The sequence below is a fragment of the Phaethon aethereus genome (assembly GCF_964289735.1).
Source record: "Phaethon aethereus genome assembly, chromosome: 8".
In the NCBI taxonomy this organism is placed as follows: Eukaryota; Metazoa; Chordata; class Aves; order Phaethontiformes; family Phaethontidae; genus Phaethon; species Phaethon aethereus.
This window is the reverse complement of record NC_138584.1, coordinates 19,695,608-19,721,432: the sequence shown is the minus strand read 5'-3', so window position 1 is coordinate 19,721,432 and position 25,825 is coordinate 19,695,608. Positions and strand designations below refer to the sequence as shown.

Sequence of the window (25,825 nt, the reverse complement as noted above, 5' to 3'; positions counted from 1 at the left end):
CTAGGTAGCACATACACTGTGTAGCCTGGGCAGCTTGGGTTTATTTTGGAATAAATAAGAGCAAAGAGGGGATTTTCAACACTGCCCAGCTGAAGAAACTAATAGGAGACCTGAGTGGCAACTGACCAGTCTTAATGTCTTCAAACATGAATAGTTTTTTAAATGACTGAAGTAGGCCATTTTTTTGTAACAGAAAGGTTTCCTAGGCCACAGAGAGTGTAGAGTAAAAGTTATTCAGTGAAAGTTGAATGTATCCTAATCAGGCCTGCTATTATATGGGTCATACCTGTGCACAGAGGCTGACACACACCTGGTCTGACTTCTGTAGCATTGAGCGGGTAGAACACCTGGAGGTTTGTGGCCTGGCTGGAGCACAGCCAGCTTTTGGCCTTTTGGAAGGGCGTATGAGCTTAACCACAAGCACTGCACAGCTTTAGATCAAAGCTGGCTCAAGTGCTTCTTCCAGCTCGGACCGTGATTAAGATGACCTCAAGTCTGTTTGCACATGTCTGTGTGAACATTTAATTGTATTTAAAGATTTACAAACTGTTCGAAGGAAAATACTGGCTAGCAAGTGGAAATCCTAAGGCAAGCAGCGCCGCAGAATTTTGTCTTTGATAAAGCACCATCTATTGCTGATTAATGAGCTTTTGGGCAATAAAATACTATGTTGGAGCTTGTGGATTCTGTGCTTCATATATATAACGTATAAAATACTTGGTGTGGGTAAGTTATTGTTGTATAGATTTGGAAGATTAGTATGTTAAGAAGATGAAAGATTAAGTAAAAGGAAATAGGAGGTTCCACCGTTAAAAATTGTGGACTTCATTTGAAGACATTGGAGTCCATGTGGCATGTGGGCTTCACGGCAAGTCGGTATGGTGGTATTTTGTATTATCATTGGGCAATGCCAATAAATGACAAAAAATTCCAAGATTAGGAAAGTGTATTGCTATCTGTGTAGAAGCTACGACCAGTACTTACTTTTCATGTTTTGCATGTGGAGAAGAACTTCTGTAACAGTGTTCACTGGCAGTAGTTTGTAAAATTCTGGCAAATCCAAGTTTTCTCTTAAGATATCTTCTAGCAGTCCCTTTTTGATAACCTGTTTTCACTTAAGCCAGTTCACTTCTGTGATCTTGGAGGACGGGTATTTCTTCTTCCTAATTTTGGCACCTAATTCAAACATCCAGGTTAGTCACTTAGGTGCATTCAGGGCTCTGAATGTTGGTGGGCAGAGTTGTTCTTTGGCGGTTCCCACATCTCTGCATTGACTCTAGAGGGTTTGCAGACTAACTTCCATCATATGAAGTGATGCGAGTTTTGTAAATTAACCCTCTTTCAGATCAGGGAAAGGAAATGGTTTAGTTGAAGACTTGTGTGAAAGACAAGATGACAGTAGTATAAAGGCTCAGACAGAGGAGTGACAATACAAGAACACCATCATACCAGGTGGCTTTGTTTACTACAAAAAAACAGCCAAGGTCAGAGAAAATGATAGTTTCTTGGAAGGATTCCCTGGATGCCCGGAGACAAGCAGTGAGCTGTAGGGGAACACAGCTGTACAATTCCAGAGGGGCTCTTCCAGCCCTGGAAAGTTCACCAGGCAGGGAAATAAGCATCCTGCCATTGTCTAAGTATTTGTCATACTGCTCTGTGGAAGGTGGCATAGCATTACTCTATCATAAAGTGTTTGGTTATATATGGCACATAATATATCCCCTTTGCCTGTTTGTGCCCCCTGATAAGGCAAACGGATCCCCATAGTCTTTACTAGCTCTTGTTTCTGGCAGCAGAGCCTTGAACCGATGGGATGTCGTGGAAGTTGGCATCTATCTTGTGACAAAGCAGGTGAGAGGCTGGAAGGCATAAGGCGGAAAAGGACGTGTAATGGGCTGACATCCAGAGAAGGTTGCGGCACTTGACCCTGGCTGGGGAGAGCAGCCTGGTCACCAACAAGATAGCAGGTACTTATCCAGGTTTGCAAACTGGTGTGTAAAACATAAGCATTTAAACAGTTGTTTCCAAATTTTGAACAGGTGCTGGAGAAAGAAATTACATTTCCAGAGTATATCTGGAGCCTGAAAGCAAAGGGCATTTCTGTGTTTTGCATAGACTCTAGAAATTTAAACTGTGTGTGAAGTCTAGAAGTGCTCGTTAGGAGGAATGTAGCCAAATCTGTAAAGTCTGTCCCTTGGCATTTTTATTGTTTTATCATTATCATAGGCGGTTTGTCATCATGTGTTTTTTTTTTTTTAAGCACAGAGCTGTTATGAAATAGTTATGTAATGTCCAAGGATGGATATCTGCTGACATTTGAAAACTATTCAGCGAGAAGTATGGTGGTGAAAAATGGGATGTATGTCTTTAACACGTGTTGACTGTAAGACAGGAGACAGATTGTGGAACAGTTATTTCAATCTTCCTTAAGAATAGCCTAAATTTTTAAGAAGCCATGTCTTATATGTGCAAAGGATATACTGGGAAACCTGCCCAATGTGTGTGGTTCCATTTGCACAAAAAATGGGTATTTAGTATTACCCATTGTAAGCATGCAAAATTACATAGTTTGCAAATTAAAATAATTTAATGTTAAATACAGCTTTCAATTCACTTTCCCTATGTTTCGTACCATTAAAAATGATGCTTTCTAGACTTACTCTACAGCGGAAAATACTTTAATTTCTTGTGAATGAAAAGCCTTTCTTACGCAATTCCAGGGGACTTGTATGCAAAGCTTTTACGTAAGCAATGATGGGAGCTGGTGACCGTGACTTTGTGACTCCTTTCAGCTGCCTTTGGGGCTGGGAGAGTGAACATGCTGCTAGATAAGGACCTGCCAGCACTGGTTGTTCTGGTACTTTACTCCTGAAAAAGTTAAATGCATTTGGTTCATTCCTGAAGTAAGTAGAACCCAGTTAGGATAAGTATAATGCAGTTGTGTTTGTATGTATGTTAGGATTCAACTTGTTCAGTCTCATTTTTCTTAAAGGAGGAAAATAATACTCCCCCCATCTCCCCAATAAAATAGGAGTTTGTTGAGTAGTTTTTGCAAGTAACCTCCTTGCTTAGACAGTTGTTTAGTTGAAACATGAGATTACTAACGATTAGATCACAGTTGGTTGTTTGCTATGATGATGGTAGCACTCCATCTTGGTAAAGGGGGAAGAACTGCAGAATAGTCACTTTTCTTTTTTCATGCATGGTTGTGGTAAATTAAAAAACATATATATCTGCCTTCTGATCTTTACTTCTGAACAGGCTGTTTATAGTATTTTAACATAAAATGTATATTTAAGTATAAAATGGGATGCATTAAAAAGCTGTGAAAACACATGCTAGAGCAATTATTGCATATTTTTTTTAGAAAAACACTCTTCGATTGACATAAAAAGAGACTTTTAGCAGTATAAACCAGTATATTATAGAGCTTTTCTTAACAGGAAGTAGAAGAGAGCAGTGGTTAGAAAACACTGCATTCAGGAAGCTTGACACATGCATAGCTCTTAGTGACTCTGGCTTGTCCAGCTCCCTTTAGATATTTTCTCTTTTGCTTTTGTAAAAGTCGCCGGTGTGTGTAGATGGCAGCTCAGAAGGAGGTACCTTGTAACCAGTGCACAGGGACGGCCACAGCGCTGCAGAGACTGGAAGGTTTTGCTAATCGTCTTTTCCATAGGCATTCAAAGAGTGGTGCGCATGAACAGCGAGCGGCTCTGGAGAATGAGAGCCAACATTGCTCTGAACTTGCTGTCCTATGGGACAAATCAAGTAAGTAGGGGGGTTTGTTTGTTTTATAGATATTCACTCTTCAGTTTGCCTGGTAAGTGAAGAACTTGCGTGTTTGTAATCAAATACGAACACTGATCTGTATTACGTCTTGCAATTCATTACCTAAAGGTACTAATTTAAAGAACAGCATATTGCATCAGGCAGGGAGAGGTGGGGGGCTGGTTCATGGACTGGTGGCTGGCAGGGAGATTAATCCCTCGTGCCTTCTTGTCTCTTAAACCACAGTTGACTTGTTTTGACAAGCCCCCACCCCAATTTTTACTCCTAAATTACTTCTTTTATTTTGAAATTAAATCAGCTAGTTCAGCAGAAACAGAAAAATCATTAAAGATTGTAATGTTTAAACTTTGGAATAGGCAGACATTGCACAGATTAAAATTCTAATTACAGGACTTTTTGTCATTCATCATTTTATTTTAAGGGATATATACATCAGAATGCTCTCTACAGTGGTAAACAATATAAAATTGTGTTTGATTTTAACTTATGTATTAATTTAGTGTGGGAATGCTGACTATGATTAGGTTTTAATTTAATTAGTGAACAGTTTACAGTGTTTTTTGTACTATTAAAACTTTTCATGATTGCATTTTGGGTATAAAAGTGAGAGATTTCAAAAAATACCACAATCTAAGTAAATTGACATTTGATTTTCATTTTTTTCTATTAAAGCCATGCATTATTTTTCAAAGCAATTATTTATTGTCTCTGTGGTTAAATACTCATTTTAAAATGTTACGATATGGTAATTCATGATAATTTTGTTCCAGATTTCAGATTCATTGATGGATTTGAGATAGTACAGTTATTTCATTTGAAAATAGGCCTTATTGGAAATGCTTAGCATCACAGTGTTACCGTGAAGAAAATCAGTGTTTATACATCTCCCTGCTTGCAATTTAAAATATTATATGAGTAGGGAGTGAATCTGTTTTTAGAGGATAAAAAGTAAACATGGAAACGAAAGGGTGTTAATGCATTGACCTAAAATAGATTAAATCTAGGTCTCCCAAATGGGATGGGAAAGGATCAACGAGTTTTCTGGGGAAGATAAATGATGAAAGTGCATAAATTCTGAACTTCCACTTTTCCAAAATATCTTCAGCTTGGTAAAAATAGACACACACTTGTGTTTATGTAGAAGCTTTTTTTTTTTTTAATGTAAATAGCTATTTGAAAAAATAATACTGAAGCATTTTTGTTTATATAACATGAAGAAAAAAAATGGTATTGACCTACTGACACTTACAAATTGTGACCTGTTTGTGTACAAGTCTCTGCTATTTTTTTCCCCTCTATTTAAGGCAGGCTTCCTCGTGTGACACGCTTGATGAGGAAATGGACTGTCGTGTCTCTTGATAAACATTGTGAAAATGTCTGTTCCACAAACGCTATTTTAAGTCATAATTAAGCACAGTGGTTACATGTAATTTTTCTGAGCCACAGTTACTGGGCTGGTAGCTGAATTGTGGTTGATTATGTACCTTTGGTTTCGGAGTGAAATTCTGAGTCTTTATCCTGAACCTTTACTCTCAACTTGTGGATTATTTTAAAAAAATAAGAATACTGCAGGTACACATGGACTAAATCTATGTTTAAAGGTTCTCATTGCACTACCGCTGCACCCAAAAGAGTGATAAAGACGACGAGTACAGTGGAGGGGCTATTTCCACTACTGACTCCTAATTACATCTTTAGAAAAATACATCATCTGTGAAAATTCTTTGTGAAAAATGAAAGAGAAATAGAATTCTTTGGTCTTGGTTTGGGGGGGGAAGAGGGGTGTGGGTTTTTTTTCCTGAGAGTTCAATGTCATTGAATTGCATAGGGTCACTGAATTCAGGTCTTAGATTAATTTCACAGAAAGTTTAATGAACAAGCAGTGTTTAGAAACATACTGGTGTTTGTCTTGTAAGGATATTTGAGTATTCTCAGCTGTTCTGCCCATATCATGGCAACTTAACAAAGTGTTGGTGTAAGGTTTTAGGTGAAGCTATGTAGCAGGCAGAGTGAATTAGTCTTGAAGTTCAAGGCAAAAGCACTCATAATTCCTGAAAAAAGTTTGGAAAGTGGCTTCTCAATTTTTGTTGAGGTAGAATCCACTTGAAAATAAAGTTAATGTATGTATACCCTCTGCTGTAATGAAATATAACAGGTCTGTTTCTGTGTATGTCCTTTTACAAGCAGTTACTGCTGAAGCTATGGGTTTGCTGGAGGGGAAGGAGCTACTGCTTCTTAGGTGGACTTCGTTGTCAGTCATCTAGTGTTGTGGGTTTGAGTAATTTGCCACGTGGTCTATGACCTTAGGGGGTTTTCAGTGGTTGATTTTGAAATTCTAACATCTTTACTTTGTTATTTTGGTAGGTAAAACATACAGTTTTTCTAACGGGCCTTGGATTCTTGATTGATGCACGAAACAAATGTCTTTTGTGAAATCCTCGGAATCCATTAGGGCAGAGATGGCTCAGGGCACCGTGGGGCCTTGGAATCTGTTGTAAAAAGCTGACTGGGCGCATGTGTGATTGTACAGCCTGAGCTGGTAACCGGGTCAGTTGTTGTGCTGCACAGCCGAAGGATGAAAGGGATGTGATGGTAGTCATCAGAACAATGAATTTCATTCTTAGTTTAGAGGTCTTGACTGTGACCACTTGCAACTATATGGAACTTATGTTTTGATTTTTCTGTTTGTTTTCATAGTTGCTTGTTGTTCTTTGAAAGATTGCAATGGGAAAGGAAGAATGAGGCTCCTTGGTTTTGAAAGTAGAGACAGTAAGATCAGTGTGAATCTCTTATTCTTGGACTGATACAAATGTTTTCCAAATCTGTGTGTAACAAGAGAACACATTAACAACTTGGATAACCAAAATAGTCAGGGGAGTCGCCACTAGTGGCGACTAGTTCTTTGTCATCTTCATAGCCTCTAAATTGCAAATGGATGGACGATGAAGAGTCAAAGGAATATTATTTGGTCTCTAACTCATTCAAAATAATATCAGTATACTTTCAAATACCATGGAATGACTTGCAGAGGTTTAGCTGAATAATTACACACACACATATATATATGTGTGTGTCAGTAGAGAAAAACACACTTGAAATATGAAATAATGTGCAGAGTACACTGTGTGAATTGATTAAAGCTTTAGAATAACTACTAGTTGGGTACAAGTCAACAGATAATTCTGGACTGAGGTTGCCATGGAAACAACCAGTGCTTGATATAATTGAGAACATCTTAAAACCTCCTGGTGTTTGCATGCTTTTTTCCCCCTGCCATTTTGAGCTGCTTTAGACATGAATAGGTAGCATTGGTCAGAACAGAAGTAGTTAATGAGCAAAACCAAATACCTGTGTCCTGAATTTGATTTACTACTGATATCCTGTGCTTCACAGTTTTTTGCATCACAAGGAGCTCGTAAGGAAGAGCAGCTCTCCGGATTCTGTGTGCTTGCTCTTTCCAGTTAGTGTATAAGTGTGTTTAGAGATTGAAGCACTGATTTGGTAGAGATTAACATACTTCATCAACTGTTGGATTAATATTAGGAGCAATATGTTTCTGAAAACTAGCTTTTCAGCATGAATGGTAAGTCTTTTTTATTACCTTTGACACTATTTTTTTGTTCCATCTTCACAATCAGGAAAAATCTACCAGGTTTCCCTTTCTTGTCTGCATAGCTGCATCGACTACTGATCTCTTTGTTTTTGCAATCAAATCACTGTGGGTTTCTATTAAAAATGATTAGTCTTAAAGATTTGCAGTTTCTATTAAACATTTTGCTTTGTATAACTGGTACTTAGTATTTGAAATGTTATTTTAAAGCTTTCTTTTAGATATAAGTGTTACAAATCATTAACTAAGGCATAAAATCTGCTTTGGAAGATTTTATAATTGAATGATATACATGTCGGTTCACTTAATGTGTCACTCAAATTATTTTATGCGTATTGATACAAATCAGGGAGGCCTTCTGAAATTATTGTAATTGTCACCTAAAAATTGTAAACTGGCTTTTGTTGTTTTTCATCTGAACCAGCTTATTCTTCTATGGCTTTTATTCTTTCTAAATGATGGGATAACAGAATAGTTGAGATCATCCATGGAAGTAGGGGAGGGGAGTCTCATTTGAAATGAGACACTGTAATAGATCTAGTAAACTTCTCAGGCAGGTTTTTGCTTTCCAAAACCACTGTGACCACTTATTATAAGGGACTTTGAATTTAAGGGGATTATGGAGTACTGTATTCTTACTTGGAATATTATTGAAAGTTGTATCAAAATATATAAACTCTGGACATTTATTTCCTTAGAACGAGGTATCATTTGAAAATAGTTTGCAAAAAGCCCAAATATATTAGTTTCTGAAATGATACCTTTTTGTTTCAAGCAGATAGCCTGGAGCTTTGGAAAATGACTTGAGACAATTCGAGACTACTTGTAAAGAAAAAACAGATATTTGTATATATGGGGTCTGTGTGCTATTGCTTTGCCCTACAAAATTGAAGGACCATTTTTACAAAGGTTTCACTTTTGTACATGGCATGAGATAGAGTGGGAGGAGTCATCCCACTGCCTTATCTAATATCGGCTTATATATACTTATCTCATACAAATGTGTTGAGGTCATCTTCTCTGGAATGAAAAGTGTGGCTGCTGTTTCCTTGGTGTACACAGTACAATATACAAATGTCAAAATTGGTACAGTTATATGACAGCGTTTCAGAACTTTGTACGTACGTTATGGAGATTTATGTTACAGCATCATAGCTGTTCAAGTAGACCTAAACATGGGCTGTCCCTGAACGAGGTGGCCCAGCCTCCATGGCCTCCAGCATCCCTGCTGACACCTGCCCATGCTCAGCCTCTCCAGAAAGTGAGGGTGAAGCTGCAGCCTTGCGGCGCTTCCTCGGCCCCATGTGCTGCCTTAGTCCGCTGAAGGAGAGGTCTCTCGCTGGGTCAGAAAGTCTCTGCTTTTCACCAGTTACCAGGCTGGCTTTTCTGTCACCTTTTTCTCTGTTTCTCTTACAGTTAGGTTGTAGCTTCCACAGGAAATAAGGTTTATGGAAGTCAGCTTTCACCAGGTGAAACAGAGGTTGCAGTTGTTTTGTTTTGTTGGTGGTTTTGGGGTTTTGGGTTTTTTTTTTGGGGGGGGGGGTGGTTTGGTTTTGTTTTCTTTTCCCTGGGGCTTTGTTCCACAATTTGCATCTGTAGATTTCATTCATCTTGACATCCAGGCTCCTGGTTCCATTAAAAATAGAAATAAATAGCTGCAACTTTTACCAAGTGTCAGTTCCCAGTCGAAAGGATCTATAAATGAGAAGCCTAATTTTGACAACAGAAAGGTAACTATCTCATGCTCCATCAAGTAAGGATTAGATTAAGTCTTTGCTGTAAACACTTCCCGGCTTAAACCACTTCTGCTTTTCAGTGCACCTTTGTGGCTGTCTTCACTGCAGCAGTGTTACGTTACACCCTGTCAGTGGATAAAATCAGGTGCTCTCCTTGTGAAAGATTGCCAAGATGCAAGTGAAACCTCAATGAAAAAGTGATGTATTTTCTTCAACTGCAAGTACAGTTGGCTGGCTTCTTGTTCTTTTATTTTTTTCCCCAGAAGAGCTCCAGTTTTAAGATTCCGCTCCCCCCCCCCCCCCCCCCCCCCCGAAAGACTTGAAAGAAGGAAAAACTTTTTCAATTTCTTTTGGTTTAGGGTTTTTGTTTTGAGCAACAGAACTTTCTTGAACAGATAATACTGGAAGGCCAAGTAACTTTAATAGCCCCAACTCCTAGTTCTGAAAGACGCTACTCTGCTAGATCTTGTTTTCACTAGAAGTAGGCTTAATACTCCCAAGTATCCCCAAATACATGATTGGGCTAGTCCTTTCAAATACTGCAAATAGAGGTAATGGCTGATACAGAAATTTATGCTCATAGGATAGTAGTTACCAAATGTGCATGGAGACAGATGGAGCAGTATGAGGAAAAGAGTATGAGCAATGCTGACAGACTCTGCTGAATTATTGTCCAGCTTTGTGTGCACTGTAGAATAGGAGTGTTTCAGGAGCGAGGGTGAAGGGAGGTAGTGTAAATGTCTTGGTTACGGGCACTGGAAACATCTTTTAAGGGCAAAGGACAAAAAGTGGCAACTAATTATTCCCACTGCTGAAAACACTCTAGAAAATGGAAGGATGCCATGAAATTTCCAGGTGCCAGAACTATACATCTTCCTATATGCGTCTCATGAGACTAACGGTTTCTTCCTTTCAAAAGTTTCCCGATGTTACCCGTTACCCTCTGACAGTGGATTAGGGTAGCATCTTTAGTGTTGACCTAGGTTCCTGTTTTGTTCTGATTCTTGTATAAAACATTTGAAAAAGAAAAGGCAACACAAGAGTTGCTGCATTGACGTAGTTCTTAAAATGCATCCATACAGTGAATGGTCCCTCAGGATGCTTGGTTTGGAGTACAAGCAAAAAAGGAGTTTAATAGAGTTGGGCTTTCTTCCAAAGGAAAGGGTATTTGGTATGCTGTAATCTTGCGTCTCCTGAACTGTGACTTACTCTAGTCCCTGTTGTTACATTTCTTATGTATATTTTGCTAACAGAAAGATTTTTTTCTTTCTTTGTTTTTTAGTTTACGTAGCAAATTGTTTATATAATTATTTGTTGCTGGTTCCTTTAAGAGTTGCTGCGGGGACTGCTGTTGCAGGCCAAAGTTTGCAGTAGGAGTATCCCAGCTTTAATTATTGTGATTCTTACGAGCAGTTTTGTGACTTGCGTGATGTTTTTGGTGTTTTCCTTTATTCACTCTAGTTGCTTGACAAATATTCCAGCCCATTAAGAATTCATGTGTTTAGGTTTTTCATTTAAATTTTTTGCAGTGTTTGCAAATCAATTCTGTGCAAGTTCTACACCTGCCTTTTATCCAAATAAACACTGACTTTAACCCATTTCTCTCTAAAGTCCCATTCTTTATCAGAATGGGTAGTAGACACTCTTACCTACTTTTTGCTTGCAATAATCTTGAGGCAAACAAAAACTTGTTGTTCGCTGGATGTGTTGAATTGTGAAATGTGTTTATTTACACAAGACTTCCTTATTCAGGAAGCCAGTCCCTCTGCTATTTAAGGTTATAAATGAACTACTTGGCTAGTTACTGCAGGCAACCCTTTCCTGTAAATACTGCAAGTGTGTTCTGCAGGAGATATGTCAGTATAGCAATGTGTCAGAAGCTCAAATCTTGCGAAGAGATGAAGAGCTGTTTTGCTGATTTACCCTAGCAGCTGTGAAGATGTCTTACTGATTCCAGCACGTGTACATGAGACTCTCTGTATTTTTGTTAATGTGAGGGCTGGGACAAAGTAGCTTTGCGGGGAGTGGACTTAAACACGAATGCAGTTAGACAAAGATTGGCGCATCTGCTGTTAGTTTGATGCCTTGTATGAAATAGTTGAAAAAAGAAAAAACAACACAAGAGTTGCTCTTTTCAAGTAACTTATAAAATGCATCCATACAGTGAACAGCCCCTGCAGTTGTTTAGTTTGCAGTATAAAGAAGAAATGAGGTTGGTAAAACCTGGGTTACTTCTAAAGAAAAGGGTATTTGTTCATGAGTGTATCTAGTATTATGAGAAGCATTGCCTGCTTGCAGAGAATTTATATGTAATATGCATATCAGATTAACTACCTGTAGGTTTATGCTTACTGCTTCTAATAATGTAACCGTAAAACTTACTCTCGGTGATAGCTGCTCAGCAGTATTATCCTCTTCAGTCATTGAACTTCTGCAAAGAGGGAAGGTGGGGCAGTAATATGGAGAGAAAAGTTGGTGCTAGGCAGTTACCCAGTATCTTACGGTGCAGAGGGGTAGATAGCTCAACTAGAGGAAAACTGCAGCAGATGCCATCAATGTTTTACTTGGTACATGCTTTTAACTACAAGAGGAAAATCTGATTAATTTGTATATTTGTATTTAACTACTACAATTTGCTAACAACCTTTACTCAAGAATGTGATACATTTACAAGGTATTTTATAGTAATGCCCTAGAAAATTTTGTTCTTGGAACTCATTCTTAGAATGTATTTTTTTTACATGGTAACCATGGAAAAATATGTACTGCAGAAACAAAAGGGTTTGAATTTTCACAATTTTCACAGAGTTTTCAATTTTCTTTGTAAAATAATACCTGTACATTTCACACGAAGGCAGTCTTTTACACTGTAGATCCTGTGATAGTTGCAACATTTTAGATTACTTGCTGGGTAAAGTTCAGCCACAACTATAGAGGGTGGTACTGCACAGATGAAGCTTAATTCCTAATTGCTCACAAAGCACATCAGTGTATGAAAATTGAGGATTTTACATGTTAACACTTCTTCACGTAACCTTTTATGTGTGAACTAATTTTAAATGTGGGGATGGTTAAGTACTGCATTTGAAAGTAATTGTATTAAACCAGCATTCCTTCAGAAAAGGAGCAGTTCCGTATGACCCACATATTTGCCCATTTCCACCCCACCTGTACTCTCCGTCACCTCAGGAGGAGCATTCATGTGATGAAAAGAACTGGGAGCTGCTTTGGATGAAAATTAGCTTCCCTTGTTCTCCCCTGCCTTCTGTCCATTACTTTTTAATCTGGCCTAATTCCCTACCTGGCTTGGCAGTCAGCCACAAAGATGCTTTTGCTCTTTTAAGGAAGGTCATGATAGAGAGGCAGTGACTGTGGAAGGACAAGACTGGGGTTTTTGGTATTTATACCAGCCCATACTGGACACTGAACTGCAGCCTAACAAACCAAACTGCTATTTATTGGACTTTTAAGCCTTAAAGCACGTGGGCTGTCACAAGAGAAGCAGCAGACTTACAAATGTGTTGTCTCTGGCAGTCTGGAATAATTCCCTTCAATGAACACTTCAAGGTGGAAGGAGGTATGAAGGAGACTCCTTTCCTTAGGCCAAAGCTTAGTTTTAACATACTACAGAACTAACTGTATGCAAGTTCTACCTGGTTGTTTTAGAGAACTGGAACAAAAAATCAATCAATAAAATGTTGTTAATAATGTTTTAATTTGAAAGGAAGGCTTGGGCAAGAAAGAGAGGTGCCAACCTGAAGGGCCAAAAGACCTGAAGGAATGGAACACCGGGAATCTGCAGGAGACGTTAGCACATCCTGTGCTTGGATGTTCAGATGAAGCTATTCTGCTTGTTTGTGTTGAAGTCTTGCATATAATCAATAATTTAGGATTTGAATAATAAATCCCAGCTTGGTTCATAGGTTTTGGTTGGTTGTTTTGGGTGTTTTGGCAGAGAGGAAGAGGCTTTTGATGTAACTGGAAAATGTGGCATTTATCAGTGTGTGTCTTGAGGGAGGAGTCACTTTTTTAAATGGAGTATATAAATTTATAAATTTTGATGTGGTCTGGATTCTGTTTTGGATTAAGAAAGCAGAATTTTATCTTTTTTTTCTGGAAAATTATTGAATTGGGACATACAAGCACATAAAACTCTGCTGAGCAGAGCTAGTACAGGACTTGAGTACGTTTGTGACTGAATAAATTTAATGATTTACATTATACGTTTGGTGGTTTTTAAATGAAATTTCAGGGATTCACATTTTAAGTGACTTGGTGTTAGTTAGGTTTGCTTCTGTCTCCCCAGAGTGGTCTCTGTTATGTTGTACTTCTGGCATTAGCAGGGTTCACTGCCTCTGTTTGGACCAGTATGTTATGATCGAAGAAAACGAATAGGGGGGAAAGACTGAAAATTGGGTTTGGAAATAAAATTGCTTCTATTATCTCTAATAAAAATAGAATAAGGAAGAAGAAGGTCAGTCTGACTGTGGCAGTTGTATGCAGTAGAGTGTTGAATTTTGAACAGTAGATAAAGGTAGATATTATTCTGATAGCTGAAAACCCAACTTCTGTTTTGGTTTGTCTAAGTCTGTCACACCTCTTATGCAGGCTATTGCTGTCTAGCTAGCCAAGTAAAGAGGTGAAAATTAAGTAAGACTTCAGCTTTGTTTAATTTACAGCTTAAAGTTATAGCCTGTAGCACTGAAAATTAAGGAAAACCAAGAAGATTAAAAGTTCTCTTAACTGTTGCGAATCTGCTTTTATAAGACTGGCAAAATACTGTCTAGCTCAACACTTCCAAATTGTGGATGGAAATAAAATAAAATTTTGCCTGCATTACAAATTTTGACTTGTAATGGATGAGAACAATTTGTATTTTACAGTTGCTACACATTGTAAATTAATTCCTGAATGTGCTCTCTCAAAAATCAGGTTCTAATACTCTCTTCTAGTCTTTAGGCACTGCAGCTGTAATTGCTCTTAACTTACTGTTTATCCTGTTCCTCTCCCTTTTTCTCCATCATTTTTCCGTGACCACCTCTTCTCCGCTTCTTACCAGTCTTTCCCAGTATTCCACAGAAGTGTTTACAATGTGCAGTTAGATTAATTAATAGCACTCCCTTTTTAATAGCAAACTGGTATGCAGTTAATTCTTACATGATCCTTTTTTTTATTGAGAACTTTTAGGTTTTGTATTCCAGCAAATGAGCTCTTTCAGAACTGCTGTGTATGTTTTGGGTTTTTTTGTTTAACTGAAGGTTCTTATCCATTGCAGCTGGGTAAGTTGCTTTGCTCTGCATCACTAGCTTTTAACGTAATTAATGTTTAAACAGAAATATAAAATCAAAACCTTGCTCTCAAAGTAAAAGACTGGATAAATGAGATACTAAATTGATGCAGAGTTTATTAATTTAGCCTTTGTGACTTTGCATCTCGTAGAGCGGAAACAAGACAAAATTCTCGGTTGGTTTTTCACAAGAGAGCCAGTAAGCACATCTCATTGCAATGTAAAGACAAGATTGACTTGCTCTGTACCAGGCTTATATCACTCTGGACTTTTTTCCCCCGCTGTTTTCATATTGTGAGAACCAAAGTGTTTTGTTCTTGTTTATGGTCTGTTTCAATGATACCGTTTTAGTTTGTGTCTTGAAGAGTTCTTCCCAGCTTCGAAAGTATTAACTGGTGTTCACGCTACATCCTTCGAGTGTGTTAACACTTAGTTGTGTTTATTTTCAAAGACTTGCCAGGGTAGAAGAACCTTGTAAGCCTTGTGATATTTTTCCTGCTAATCAAAAGAGAAATTTAAAGATATTTAAGACAACAGGTTATTGGTGTAAGGGTGGAACTTAGAACTTGAATTGTATGCTTCCCATTTGCTTCTGAAATCTGGTACCATAACCACAGGTTTCACTGAGGCAACTATATACATCTCGATAATGTTTAAGGCTATAAACATTGTTTTTATAAAAATGAAATATACACATATATTTACCGGAGTATCTTCATACATATTCCTTTTTCCATTAAAGGAAATTTGAGGATTTGATTAAATAGCCCAGACTTCAAGTGATTATATTGCAGTTTTGGAACAGAAGTTGAATTGTATTTTGATAAAGGGCATTTTAAATACCAAGCAGAGATTGGCATTTAGCACAGCAGATGGGGGTTTGTAGTGGTGCCCAATGTTTAGTCTTAATCAGTTCTTGCTTTCTTGCCATGAATCCTATCCAAATACTTTTTTTTTTTTAACAAAAAAAAAATTCTGGCTTGCTGGCTCTTGTGGGAGATGTGCTTGAGAATAACAAATACAGTGCATGTGGGAGGTGGGAGAAAGGCAAAGTAATTCATGGTAACTCTTCAGGACTGCTGCATCCACAGATGGAGCCTTTCCCTGTGCTGTCATTGCACTCCTGCAACTGAGAGGTCCTAAACCTTTTAATTTTTTTTCAAGAGCTTTCCTCTGATTCACTCACTCTTAAACTGTGTTTGAGGCCAGAGTAGTCTTTATAGTACTCATAAACCATTTGTTAACAATTTTTTATAAGCTTGCTAACTTTTCATAGGAAAGTTAATTAATAAAACAAAAATATTATGCATTTTGTGAATACACTGTTTGATAACAAATCTGCTGTTTGGGGTTGAGTTCAGGGGTTTTCTGGTTTTGTGTGTGGTAGGGTTTTTTCATTTGCTTGTGTTTTGTTGTTTTGTGGTTTTGTTTTTTTAAATACTTCTTTGTATGCCAGTATTACCGAGGAACCTCTTGATCTGGAGTTCCACTTCCCTTAGAAGTCTTTCCCAGCAGACTTCCCAGCTTATCGCCATGTTGCCTTGGTTCTGAGTACAGATCTCTGTGGGCCCAGGCTCAGGCCATCTGTGATACACAAGGGGATAGCTTATAGTTTGGCTAGCTGTGTGTGCACCTGTAGCATTTCTTCTGACCAGGGTTTGAACTGAAGCAGGCAGAAGTTATAAAACTGCTTCAATTCTTTCCGTTGTAACTCCTTGGCCATTACCCCATTTCTTACTACATTTTTCTGAATCTCCCCAGATTTACTACTATATGCTTTGGGTGTTTGCATTGCATAACTTGCTTCTCCTGCCAACAATTGCTCTTGCTGGTCATGAAGAGCTGGGTTTATGCTGTGTGTCTGTGCTTACCTAATCTCTGGACTACTTGTGCATCCTCTCCAGTTGCAGCTGGTGTCTTTCCTCAGGCTTCCAGTTGTTTTGACCACTGCTGTGGCCCTCATTGTGCCAGTGCTGTTACTCCTGTTTTGCCCTCTCCTTCCAGCACCTTCCTTTCTTGAGCAGCAGCTTTTCTTCCTTTTGTTTCAGGCTTCTTTGCTCCAACTTCTGCTGTACCAGTGAAACCAGTCTGAATAGGGTCTGTTTGCTGGTCCTTGCACACACTCCTTGCATCCTTATCTTCGCTTGGCTCAGCCATATACGAGCTTGCTCTTCAGTGCTTACGGGAACCTGTATAGCAACATCTCTTTCTTGGGTTCTTTTTTTTGACAGTCTTACAAAATAAAACTATACTTGTATGGCGACCCTACAGGATTCCCATATGCATTCCAGCTTGCACGCAGCAGCTTCAGCTGCGCAGTTCAGACTTTTCAAGGGGGGTGTTGCTGTTTTTGGGTAACAGGACTGAAATTTGATTGTGAAATTTTTTTGGAGACTGCTTGCCATTTCCGTGCTATCCACCACATGCCATGCAATTCACACATGCTGTCTTTTGGAACAAAGCGCTAAGTAGTGGGAAGATCACCGGATTACAGGTTTTATTGCGATCCAGCACGCCGCAATGAAGATAGATACACTTTTGTTAGCGATAGTTCCTTGGATGTGTGCATCTTGGAATAGAATAATTATTAAAGATGCCAACTTGATCTCCTGAAGTTTTGTAAGCTGTGCTTATTTCTGTGATGCATCATCTTTTTTTCATACTGAATTTAGCTGTCTTTGGGGTTTTTTTCTCTTTTCTTTGCTCAAACGTTCTGTGATTTAGCATGAGTCATTCTGTCTGTGTGGGAAAGGACTGGTTTATTACAGGGTCCGTTCTTGAGTGGGGAGGGGGAAGGGTGGAATGTATTTGTGTTTTCTATGTGTTTGTTGTGGAAATGCATAAAACTTTTTTTTTTCTTCTTCTCTTTCTTTCCTCTCTCCATCTCATCTGTGTGGGTGAATGTTCCTGCAAACCCTTGGGGAACCTATAGAGACTTTTGGTATGCTCATTCCTTCATTAGTGCCCAAAGTCAGACTCTAGGAACAGTTTAAAGACTAGAAAAGCAAACAAGAGTCACATTGTAACGATGTAAAGTGACTAAAAATGTGCACTTGAAGAAAACTTATAAGCCATCATCTAATTTTTTGCATCATCACAATAATACCAATGGCCACTACTATCCAGTTGGTGCAAATATTGGTTGTGCACTTGAAAAGTAGAAATTAAATGTGTTCACCCATAGTAAGGGCTAATGTTTTGTGATTGAGAGATAATTTTCAAAAGTACCTATCCTGTTTCAAATTCTAAGTCCTGTTTTCAGAAGTGACTGAAACGTATGCACTTGAGTTGCCTAAAATCTATTTGAAATCACCTGCTGAATTGCTGCTGAATTGCATTGTGGAGTAGGAGCCCAGGTGACTTCTGAAAATGAGAACTAGGCACAATTTGACCCACTTTCTCATTATTCAGTAATTTGAATAAACCACACAACAAAATATGATAGCAATTTTAAGATATATAAGTGCCACTAGGTAGCTTTGTTTTGAAAATACATTTTCAATATTGCTTTCCAGGAAAATAGAGTGAAAGTAAAGTATAAGTTCTGTTGAAGGCGAGCTTGTGGCTTAGTGATGTTCTAGAAATGAGATATTTTCCTCATGCTTCCACAATTTGAATATTTCCAGCTGGATAGCTTTTTTTTTTTCCATAAACAGCATTCTTTATTCCACAAGTAGAACAAAGATGACTACATGTAAATGTCATGATACATTTTTAGAAATATTGAATAATTATAATTCAGTGCAAAATATGTGGAGACTTCAAATATTTATTTATATGAACAATGGAGATAGCATGAGGGATATTTAAGATGTACTGTAATAACATGAAAAAAATGGAACCAATTATTTCATGTTTTGGTTGTGCTATATGGTGTTAAATTTAACGTTCATTTCTTAAGCTATAGCCACTTAAGTTTGAAGGCTCAGCTTTTTGGTAATCTTAATGATCATCTTAGGTTTTTTCTTGTCATTAAAAGAAAATAATGTTCGTGTTACTTTGACATACATTGATGTTTTAAAAACTTTATCAGTAGTCATCACTTTATCAAGTCTCTCTGTTCTCCTAATGGAAGAAGAATCATCAGGCATGAATTTGGACATTGTTAGCTTCCCTTTTTTGTGTTGAGAAGTTATTTCATGCAACAGGAAATCCTGTCCTTTTCTCAAATTAGGATCATTATAAGTCATTACATGAGTAACCCCCATAATTTAAAAACAATGGAAATATTTTCCCCACACAGGATAAATATGTCAAACATTTTACTAATTACCCATTAAAATATTTTTAACTTTCAGTAAATTTTAATGGCAATTTAAAATAGTTCCCTTGATACAAACAGTGTTTTTCTTACTCTACTTAACCATAAGTTTAGGGTAATAAATATGTTCCTCCTTACTGATATTGCTTGTTTCTCTTAAAATAAAATTATTGAGTGGATATCATGCTTTAAACACTTTTCTAACCTTGAGGTCTGCCAGAAGTTTGGACAATTTTTTTTAAATTTTGATTATATTGATGTTGCTCCATCAGAGCCAGTGGCGGTGGGAGCCATAAACCTTCCTTGAGTATTTGGTGATAAAGTTGAGTCCCATAGTGCACTTGAGGGCAAGGGGGGAAGGAAAAGAAAAAAATTAATGACAAGCCTTCTCGAGGGCTGCCACTGCTTTTACTGTTGCTGTAACTGTACCAGTAATAGAAGTGTGACAAGAGCATTTTTTTAAAAGTTCTCTGTGTAGACACTAGTATTCTCTGGAAAGTACAAAAAAGTTCTGATTCATCAGATTGTTTACAACCCCTTATAAACTTAATTTCTTACAACCATCAGAAAGTAAAATACAGTTGCTAAAACATATTTCTAGACAGTGACCAGAATAATCTTGGCACATTCCTGAATATTTTTAGAAGTTGCTCATGGCAGAACGTCACAGTACAGAAGATCCACTATTATATTATGTGAAATGATAGAGAGAACACAAACACAGTATGGTATTTTCTTCTTGATTCTGTGACTCAGAACCACGGCGATGTCTGAAACACCTCTTGTTTGTGATTATGCATTAAGTAATCTGCATTGATCTGGCTGGTAACTGATATTCAGAATACAGGACAGCTGAGAGGTGATCTGAACAAATTATGTTGTGCACATTTTAAACAGTCATCTGGAATTTTGCTGTCATTCAGTTCCTTCAATTTCAATGGAAAATCAATATTAAAAATACATATTCTCTGACTGTGGGCATGCCTAATGTGCAGTGTCATTGTAGCCCTGTGCTTTGTCTTTGCTTGCAGTAATGCTGTCCGTTTGGTACTTGAGCTTGCAAACAGCCTTTAAATAAAGGTGATGGGGAAAAAGCAATGAGATTGACATTACGCTCAATTAGTTGAAAGAAAATGTAACTTTTATTTAACAAAGATAGACAAAAAGTTATCCTTGTGGAATGGCTGTTTGTAAATGTCAGGTGTTTGTGGCTTTTTCCCAGTTGAATCAAGAACATCTTACATCACCCTAAAGCCTGCTTGCATATACGGTATTGTGAGTTATTAGAGCTGGTGTAGTTAAGTAATTTGTGTAGAATGATGTAGTTACTCCAGAAAGCTTAGAAGTCACCTGGAGATACTGTAGAATTTATAGAGGCATTGGTGCTTGCTTTCATAATGGTGAAAATAGCATATTACGAGTTGAAGAAAGAAGTTGATAATGAAGTTTACGTATTTTGTTAACAAAGCATTTCCATTGCATCCATGATGAATTACATTAATTAAAATGTACCCTTTTTGTGTGTTTTCAGTGAAAGAGTTCCTAGCTAAAGCCAAAGAAGACTTTCTAAGAAAATGGGAAAGCCCACCTCAGGTATCATGTCATTTAAGCATGCAATAATTTTCTCTATTGCAGTTTTTTTTAGTGTTTTTTTAATGTTATCGAAGTGTTATCAGTCTATAATGAGCAGCACAGAAAACAGAAGTAAGTTTAATGCAATTTTTAAAGGAGTTTCCATTTTTAATGTCAGTTTTGTCATTTTAAGTTCATCAGTAAAGACTCTCAGGTCTTCTCCAGATTTGAGCTGATGAAATGCTTATACTGAACAGGTTTATGTTACTGTGAATGGTGTTCACCATCAATGTGACAAGACTCAAAATCTGTTGGCATGTTCTAGCTGGCTTTTTATAACACTAAGCATTGGCACATCTGTAATTTACCCCGTTAATGATTTCCCCCATGGTATTAAGGGGAATTAAGGGTATTAAGTCTGCTGCATGGGGCTTGGGAGCAGGTTAAGGAGCTTGTTAGAGAAAAATCTTTTAAAAGTCAAACTTGGGGGTTTGGGGTTTGGGGGAAGGCTCATTGTTGTTTTTAAAGTTGCATTTGAAATTCTATGGTAATGAATATCTGAGAAAATTTACTCAGCAATATGTTCTCCAGACAACTCTCATCTAGAACTGTGTCTAGAGCTTGAGGTTTTTTGCATGTTCGGGTAGTCTTGTTCATGAAACATGAGGGGGTTATTTATCTGCATGTTAAACTCATCATCTGTTTATTGCTATATGTTTCTTACTAAGCATGTGTCATCTGTATGGACAAATTATAGAAATGTTGATAGAATTCAGCTAAGTCTTCTTCTGTTTTAATGAGTGCAATTTTAAATCTCATCTTAAAATGACAGGCATGAAATTATACCAAGAGCATAGTTCTCTATAGTTGTCCTTGATAAATGTAATTTTAGTCAATTTTCTTTCATAAATGAATTGAATTCATACAGTTAAAATTGTCTTTGGCTATTAGATTGTAAATAATGTCATTATATCCTTGTACATGTAGAATACAGCTGGCCTAGATGATTTTGAGAGGCAAAAAACTCTTGGAACAGGATCATTTGGGAGAGTTATGATGGTGAAACATAAATCCACAGAACAGTATTATGCTATGAAGATACTGGACAAACAGAAGGTTAGTGTCATTTATAGTGTTTTTTGTGGTACAGAAGAGTTTCATGCAGACAAAGATCTGTTGACTGGCTAAGCTGTGTTGCACTTACTGTGCTTTTGCTTATTGCACTTGGATACTGATGACACTTTAAGCACTTGACTTTCTTTTACAGCCAACAGATTCAGATGTTGGGATTGTGTAGAATTCTTACAACAGCCAGTAACATTAATGGCAGGCTAAAGAGGCTCTAAGTAGTGTCCAAGGCATTAATAAAATGTTGTCAATTAAATGCCATGCTTAGCTGTTGTAAGGTGGCCTATATATTCTTTGGCAAAAGCAAAATGTAGTGCTGTAGTTTAAATAAATAAATAAATACCCTTTTGCAGGGTAGCTCAAAATTTTGGAAGACTCTTTGGACCAGCAATTCTCAAAATTTTCATTTGTGAACAATAATTTAAGAAATTGTTTGGGCAAAATAATTTCTTTTCTTGATCCCGTGAGGTACTACTTTTTGGATGCATGATTATGTAATAATCCTGTTGCATATATAGTAAGTGCGTAGATAGAATAGTAATCTCTCTCTCAGAACAACTGTCACAATAGACACTTTCTGTGTTGAAAACTCAAATGTTGTAGTCTGAATCTGTATTCTTACACCAGACTTTTTTTAAACAGCTTATTACTCCTAGATTAAGTAAGCAGTCTCATTTGATGAAGCTTAAATTTTAAATAAAAAAGAATTCTGGAATGTGAAGAAGTATTTTTAAGGAATTTATCAATACCATTAGTTTTTAATGGTTTTGACAAGTTTATCAGAAGTACATTATTTAGATTACTAGATTCTAAGGTCCTCAATATAAGAGCTCTTCTTACTTTGTAAGGCACTATACATAACTTTTCTGCTATATAACAAAAATCTTATTAAGAAAATATTAATCTGGCAAAGAGAACTTAATAATCAGCAAATGACAAAATGAAAGTCAGCGTTGCCTCAGTGTGGACTCTTGCACTTAGGCATTATTACATTCCTGAGTAATTTTATATAATGGAAATATGGCAGTGACATAATCAAACTGGTTTTGCTGAGTTGCAGTTCAAGTATTCTTTACATGTGATTTGGGGTCCTGGACATTGAATAATGTGTCATTTAAATAAAGACTGCTTTACGATGGTCAGACAAGAAGAAACTAAACTTACCTTTTAGTGTCAATTCTGGGTTTGTGGTTTTTTTTTTTTTTTTTTTTACTTGGAAAAACTCAACTTTTCACAACTTCAGCATTCTCCTATAATAATGGTTTCAAACTTTTATTTTTAGAAATATCCAATTTAATTAAAAATACATTCCAACATAGCACAACTGAAAAACAGCTCAGACCATTTCCACCCACATAACCCATCGTTACCTCAGTATGGTTGGTGGAATGCTGAGGGGAGCATTGCTGTAACTAGAGGCATGATGAACATCCCACTGCTACACAGAGGATCCATGATCAAATTTCAGATTTTCAGCTGTTTTTTCTTTGAACCATTTTTCATTAATGCCTGAGCCCTTGTCACTGGAGCAATTCAGGAGATTATCTATTACTTCAGAAAGCTCCCATAAAAATAGTCTGAGAATTTTTTTTAAAAAAAGCTAATTTAAACTCATTGTTACCTCTCAGTCTAAAATAAGTTGGAAAGTTATAGCTATACAATTATCTGGTAAAGGCAAAAATTCACGTGTTTAACAATTACACTGGACTTGCCGTAAAAGGTTCACAGGATTTAAGATGTTTGCATCCAGGTGTCAGTCTTCTATTAGAAAATTAGATGGTTTTGTCTATAACCAAGCGTTGCTTTATGAAATACATTCTAACTAAGTTGAGTTGAAAAAGCATGTATAATTATATATTTCTGTATTCTGTTAGAAATATATTAGTGTTATATTAGTAACATCTATTAATTGATCAAAAATAGGAGATGGTTTATTTCTATCAGTTTGTATATTATAGAAAACATACAGATGTCTGAAATTAGACAATACGGAGGCTGCCTATAATTTTTCATTTACATTTTACTTGAAACAAGAGAAAGTATATTGTGTGTCCCTTTGTTATCCAGTCTTATGCTTGGTTCATCAGGATATTAAAAAAAAACAGTAATTGATGTAGCCAGTGGTTTTGTGTGTAGGGTTGCTATTCCTTTATTTGTCTGCCTTGATTTAGGAAGGCTGTAACATAACATTGCTTGGCTAGTTTCATTATGTAATTGTTTTTGGAAAGCAAGTATTGTTAACAAAAGCTCAGACACAAACAAGCTGTTGGAGAATCTGCTGTTACCAGATATCATTTGATTTACAGGAAGCTGTCACTGGACATGCCCTGAGCCTGAGCTTAAATGTGAGCAAAGCCATTTATCTGAGGCTCCAGTTTGATATTATGAAGTGTTAAAGAGCAGCTTCAGCCTGTGGTATTGCTGCCATCACCCTCCAGTATCTAACCAGCAGAAGATACAGGAAGGGTGGTTAAGTCTTGTTTAGCATTGCAGCTCAATGCTTCACAATGTCAAACTAAAACCTTAGCTTGCTTGCTTTGATGGCCCAGATCATTCCAGTATCATAGCTTTTTAGGGATGACGGGGACAACTCACACAAATGAGGTGATTTGAGCAAAATTTTTATTTGGTTCCTGAAGATCTGTGATTCAAAAGAGATTTAATATTTTTAACTCACTATTTCTTTTGTATGACATTTTACTTCAAAACAGTAGTGAATTTTTTAATAGGTACTACCTTTTGTATCTGAAAGTTAAATTTAAACACAGTTTCAGTCAGCTTTGCAATATCTTGCTTATCTGTTATTTATAGCAGTTAAATTTGATTTCTGAACATGTACAAACAGACTTGTTTTGATCACTTGTACATTTTTCTCCTTGTTTCACGGGAGGGGGAGTAACTTTACTTGGAAATTGTGCCATTCTCAAAGTAAGATATAGATAAATTGTGCAATAGGGATCAAGTAAAAAGGAAAGAATTAATTATGCAGTGTTGGGGTTTAATACAAGGAAGCCAATTGTTAATTACTGAGAGACCAATGATCAGAAATCTGCCACTTGCTGCCTTGTTAGCAGCTTAACATTATAATGGATTATAAGAAGGTAACGTTTAATTTTTTTGATACTTTTGCTAAGTGGTTTGCTAAGCAGAAAAGCAAACCCCATTGAAAGGTCTGTCAGAAGTAACTATTGTTTATAAAGATGGAAATTTTGAATTCTCCTTAGTCTTCTCCTTACTAATGTATGAGCTATATAAAATAAGTCAGTTTACTCCTGTTCACATGCAACAAAATTCATAATTAAATGTGTCTGACACAATTTCCTGCCTTTCTTAGCTAAGGGTCCAAAGAACGAATGGATTTTATTGAACTATCATCTTGCTGCAAAAGTATCTCCATTACAAATGCAGGTGATTCTTAAGAAAACGTAAAGAGATGTTTTCCTTGCTGATTCCTATACTCAGCATGTAGTAAGAAACACTATTTCTAGAATTATCTGCAAACTGTATTGCATGAGTATTACTCTTTAAAATGTCGTTACTTTTTAATCCCTTCTCAGCACTGTTGTTGTACTAGTAATCCATAATGTTTTTCAATATCTGTTAAATTACAAGCTTGCTTTCAGCTAGTTGTTTTACACTGAAAAAATTATCAACAACTATGAAACATCATACTTAAACTGAAGATTATTTTTTCTCTCCTAGGTCGTCAAACTGAAGCAAATAGAACACACACTGAATGAGAAGAGAATATTACAAGCGGTGAACTTTCCTTTCCTTGTAAAACTGGAGTATTCTTTTAAGGTAATCATTATTTTGAAAGTAGTTGTTTGGGTTTCAGGGAAGTACGTGCTCAAACTTTAGGTATTAAAGCATTTAACTTTTATAATACAATAGTTTAAGTATTCTCGTTTTCAAAGATGCTTCACTTGGCACTGTTGCCAGGTCTTGAGCAGGAGTTCCAGCTCTTGTGTGCACGCTTGCACACACTCCAATCCAGCACACGAAGATTGAAAGGATATCTCCAAATAAATAAATAAAAATGAAATAGAACTCTTAGAGACTTCCCTTGTTTCAGAGGGAAACTAGCTTTTGTACAGCAGGGAGCTTTTAGGCATCATTCTGTCTTTGAGAGAAACCAAAGGATGTATTTCTGTGCTGATATATGGAATGGTAAATTTGTCATTGTTCTGTGGATTTTTGGTTGAGATTTATACCTGAGACAGGTCTTAATGGCAGTGTTAACTGTGAAGGAAAAGAACTTTGAGATTAGCTTCTGATTTCATGAGAATATATCCTAGTCAGTCTGGAAAGATATTGGTTATTTTCCGAATTTAGAGTGATGTGTGCCCTCTATATATTTCCTTCTTTTTTCTTTTCTTTTTTTAATACCATTTAAAATGAACAAACTTGTTCTACTTCAATCTTTACAGTTTTGAGGTTTG

General features: G+C 36.9%; 1 protein-coding gene across 2 annotated transcripts in view; it reads left to right on the top strand.

Annotated features, from left to right (window-relative positions):
* Positions 1-25,825, top strand: part of PRKACB (protein kinase cAMP-activated catalytic subunit beta) — a gene marked incomplete at both ends in the record, with an annotated part of 71,211 nt that overhangs the window by 32,601 nt on the left and 12,785 nt on the right. The window contains 4 exons of one of the 2 annotated variants that reach the window (XM_082002662.1): positions 3,582-3,768; positions 20,215-20,276; positions 21,243-21,371; positions 25,086-25,184. In XM_082002662.1, coding sequence (XP_081858788.1) covers positions 3,582-3,768; positions 20,215-20,276; positions 21,243-21,371; positions 25,086-25,184 — 477 coding nt within the window. Of the gene's footprint in view, positions 1-3,581; positions 3,769-20,214; positions 20,277-21,242; positions 21,372-25,085; positions 25,185-25,825 lie in introns of those variants that run through there. The other variant, XM_082002663.1, reaches the window with a different exon arrangement.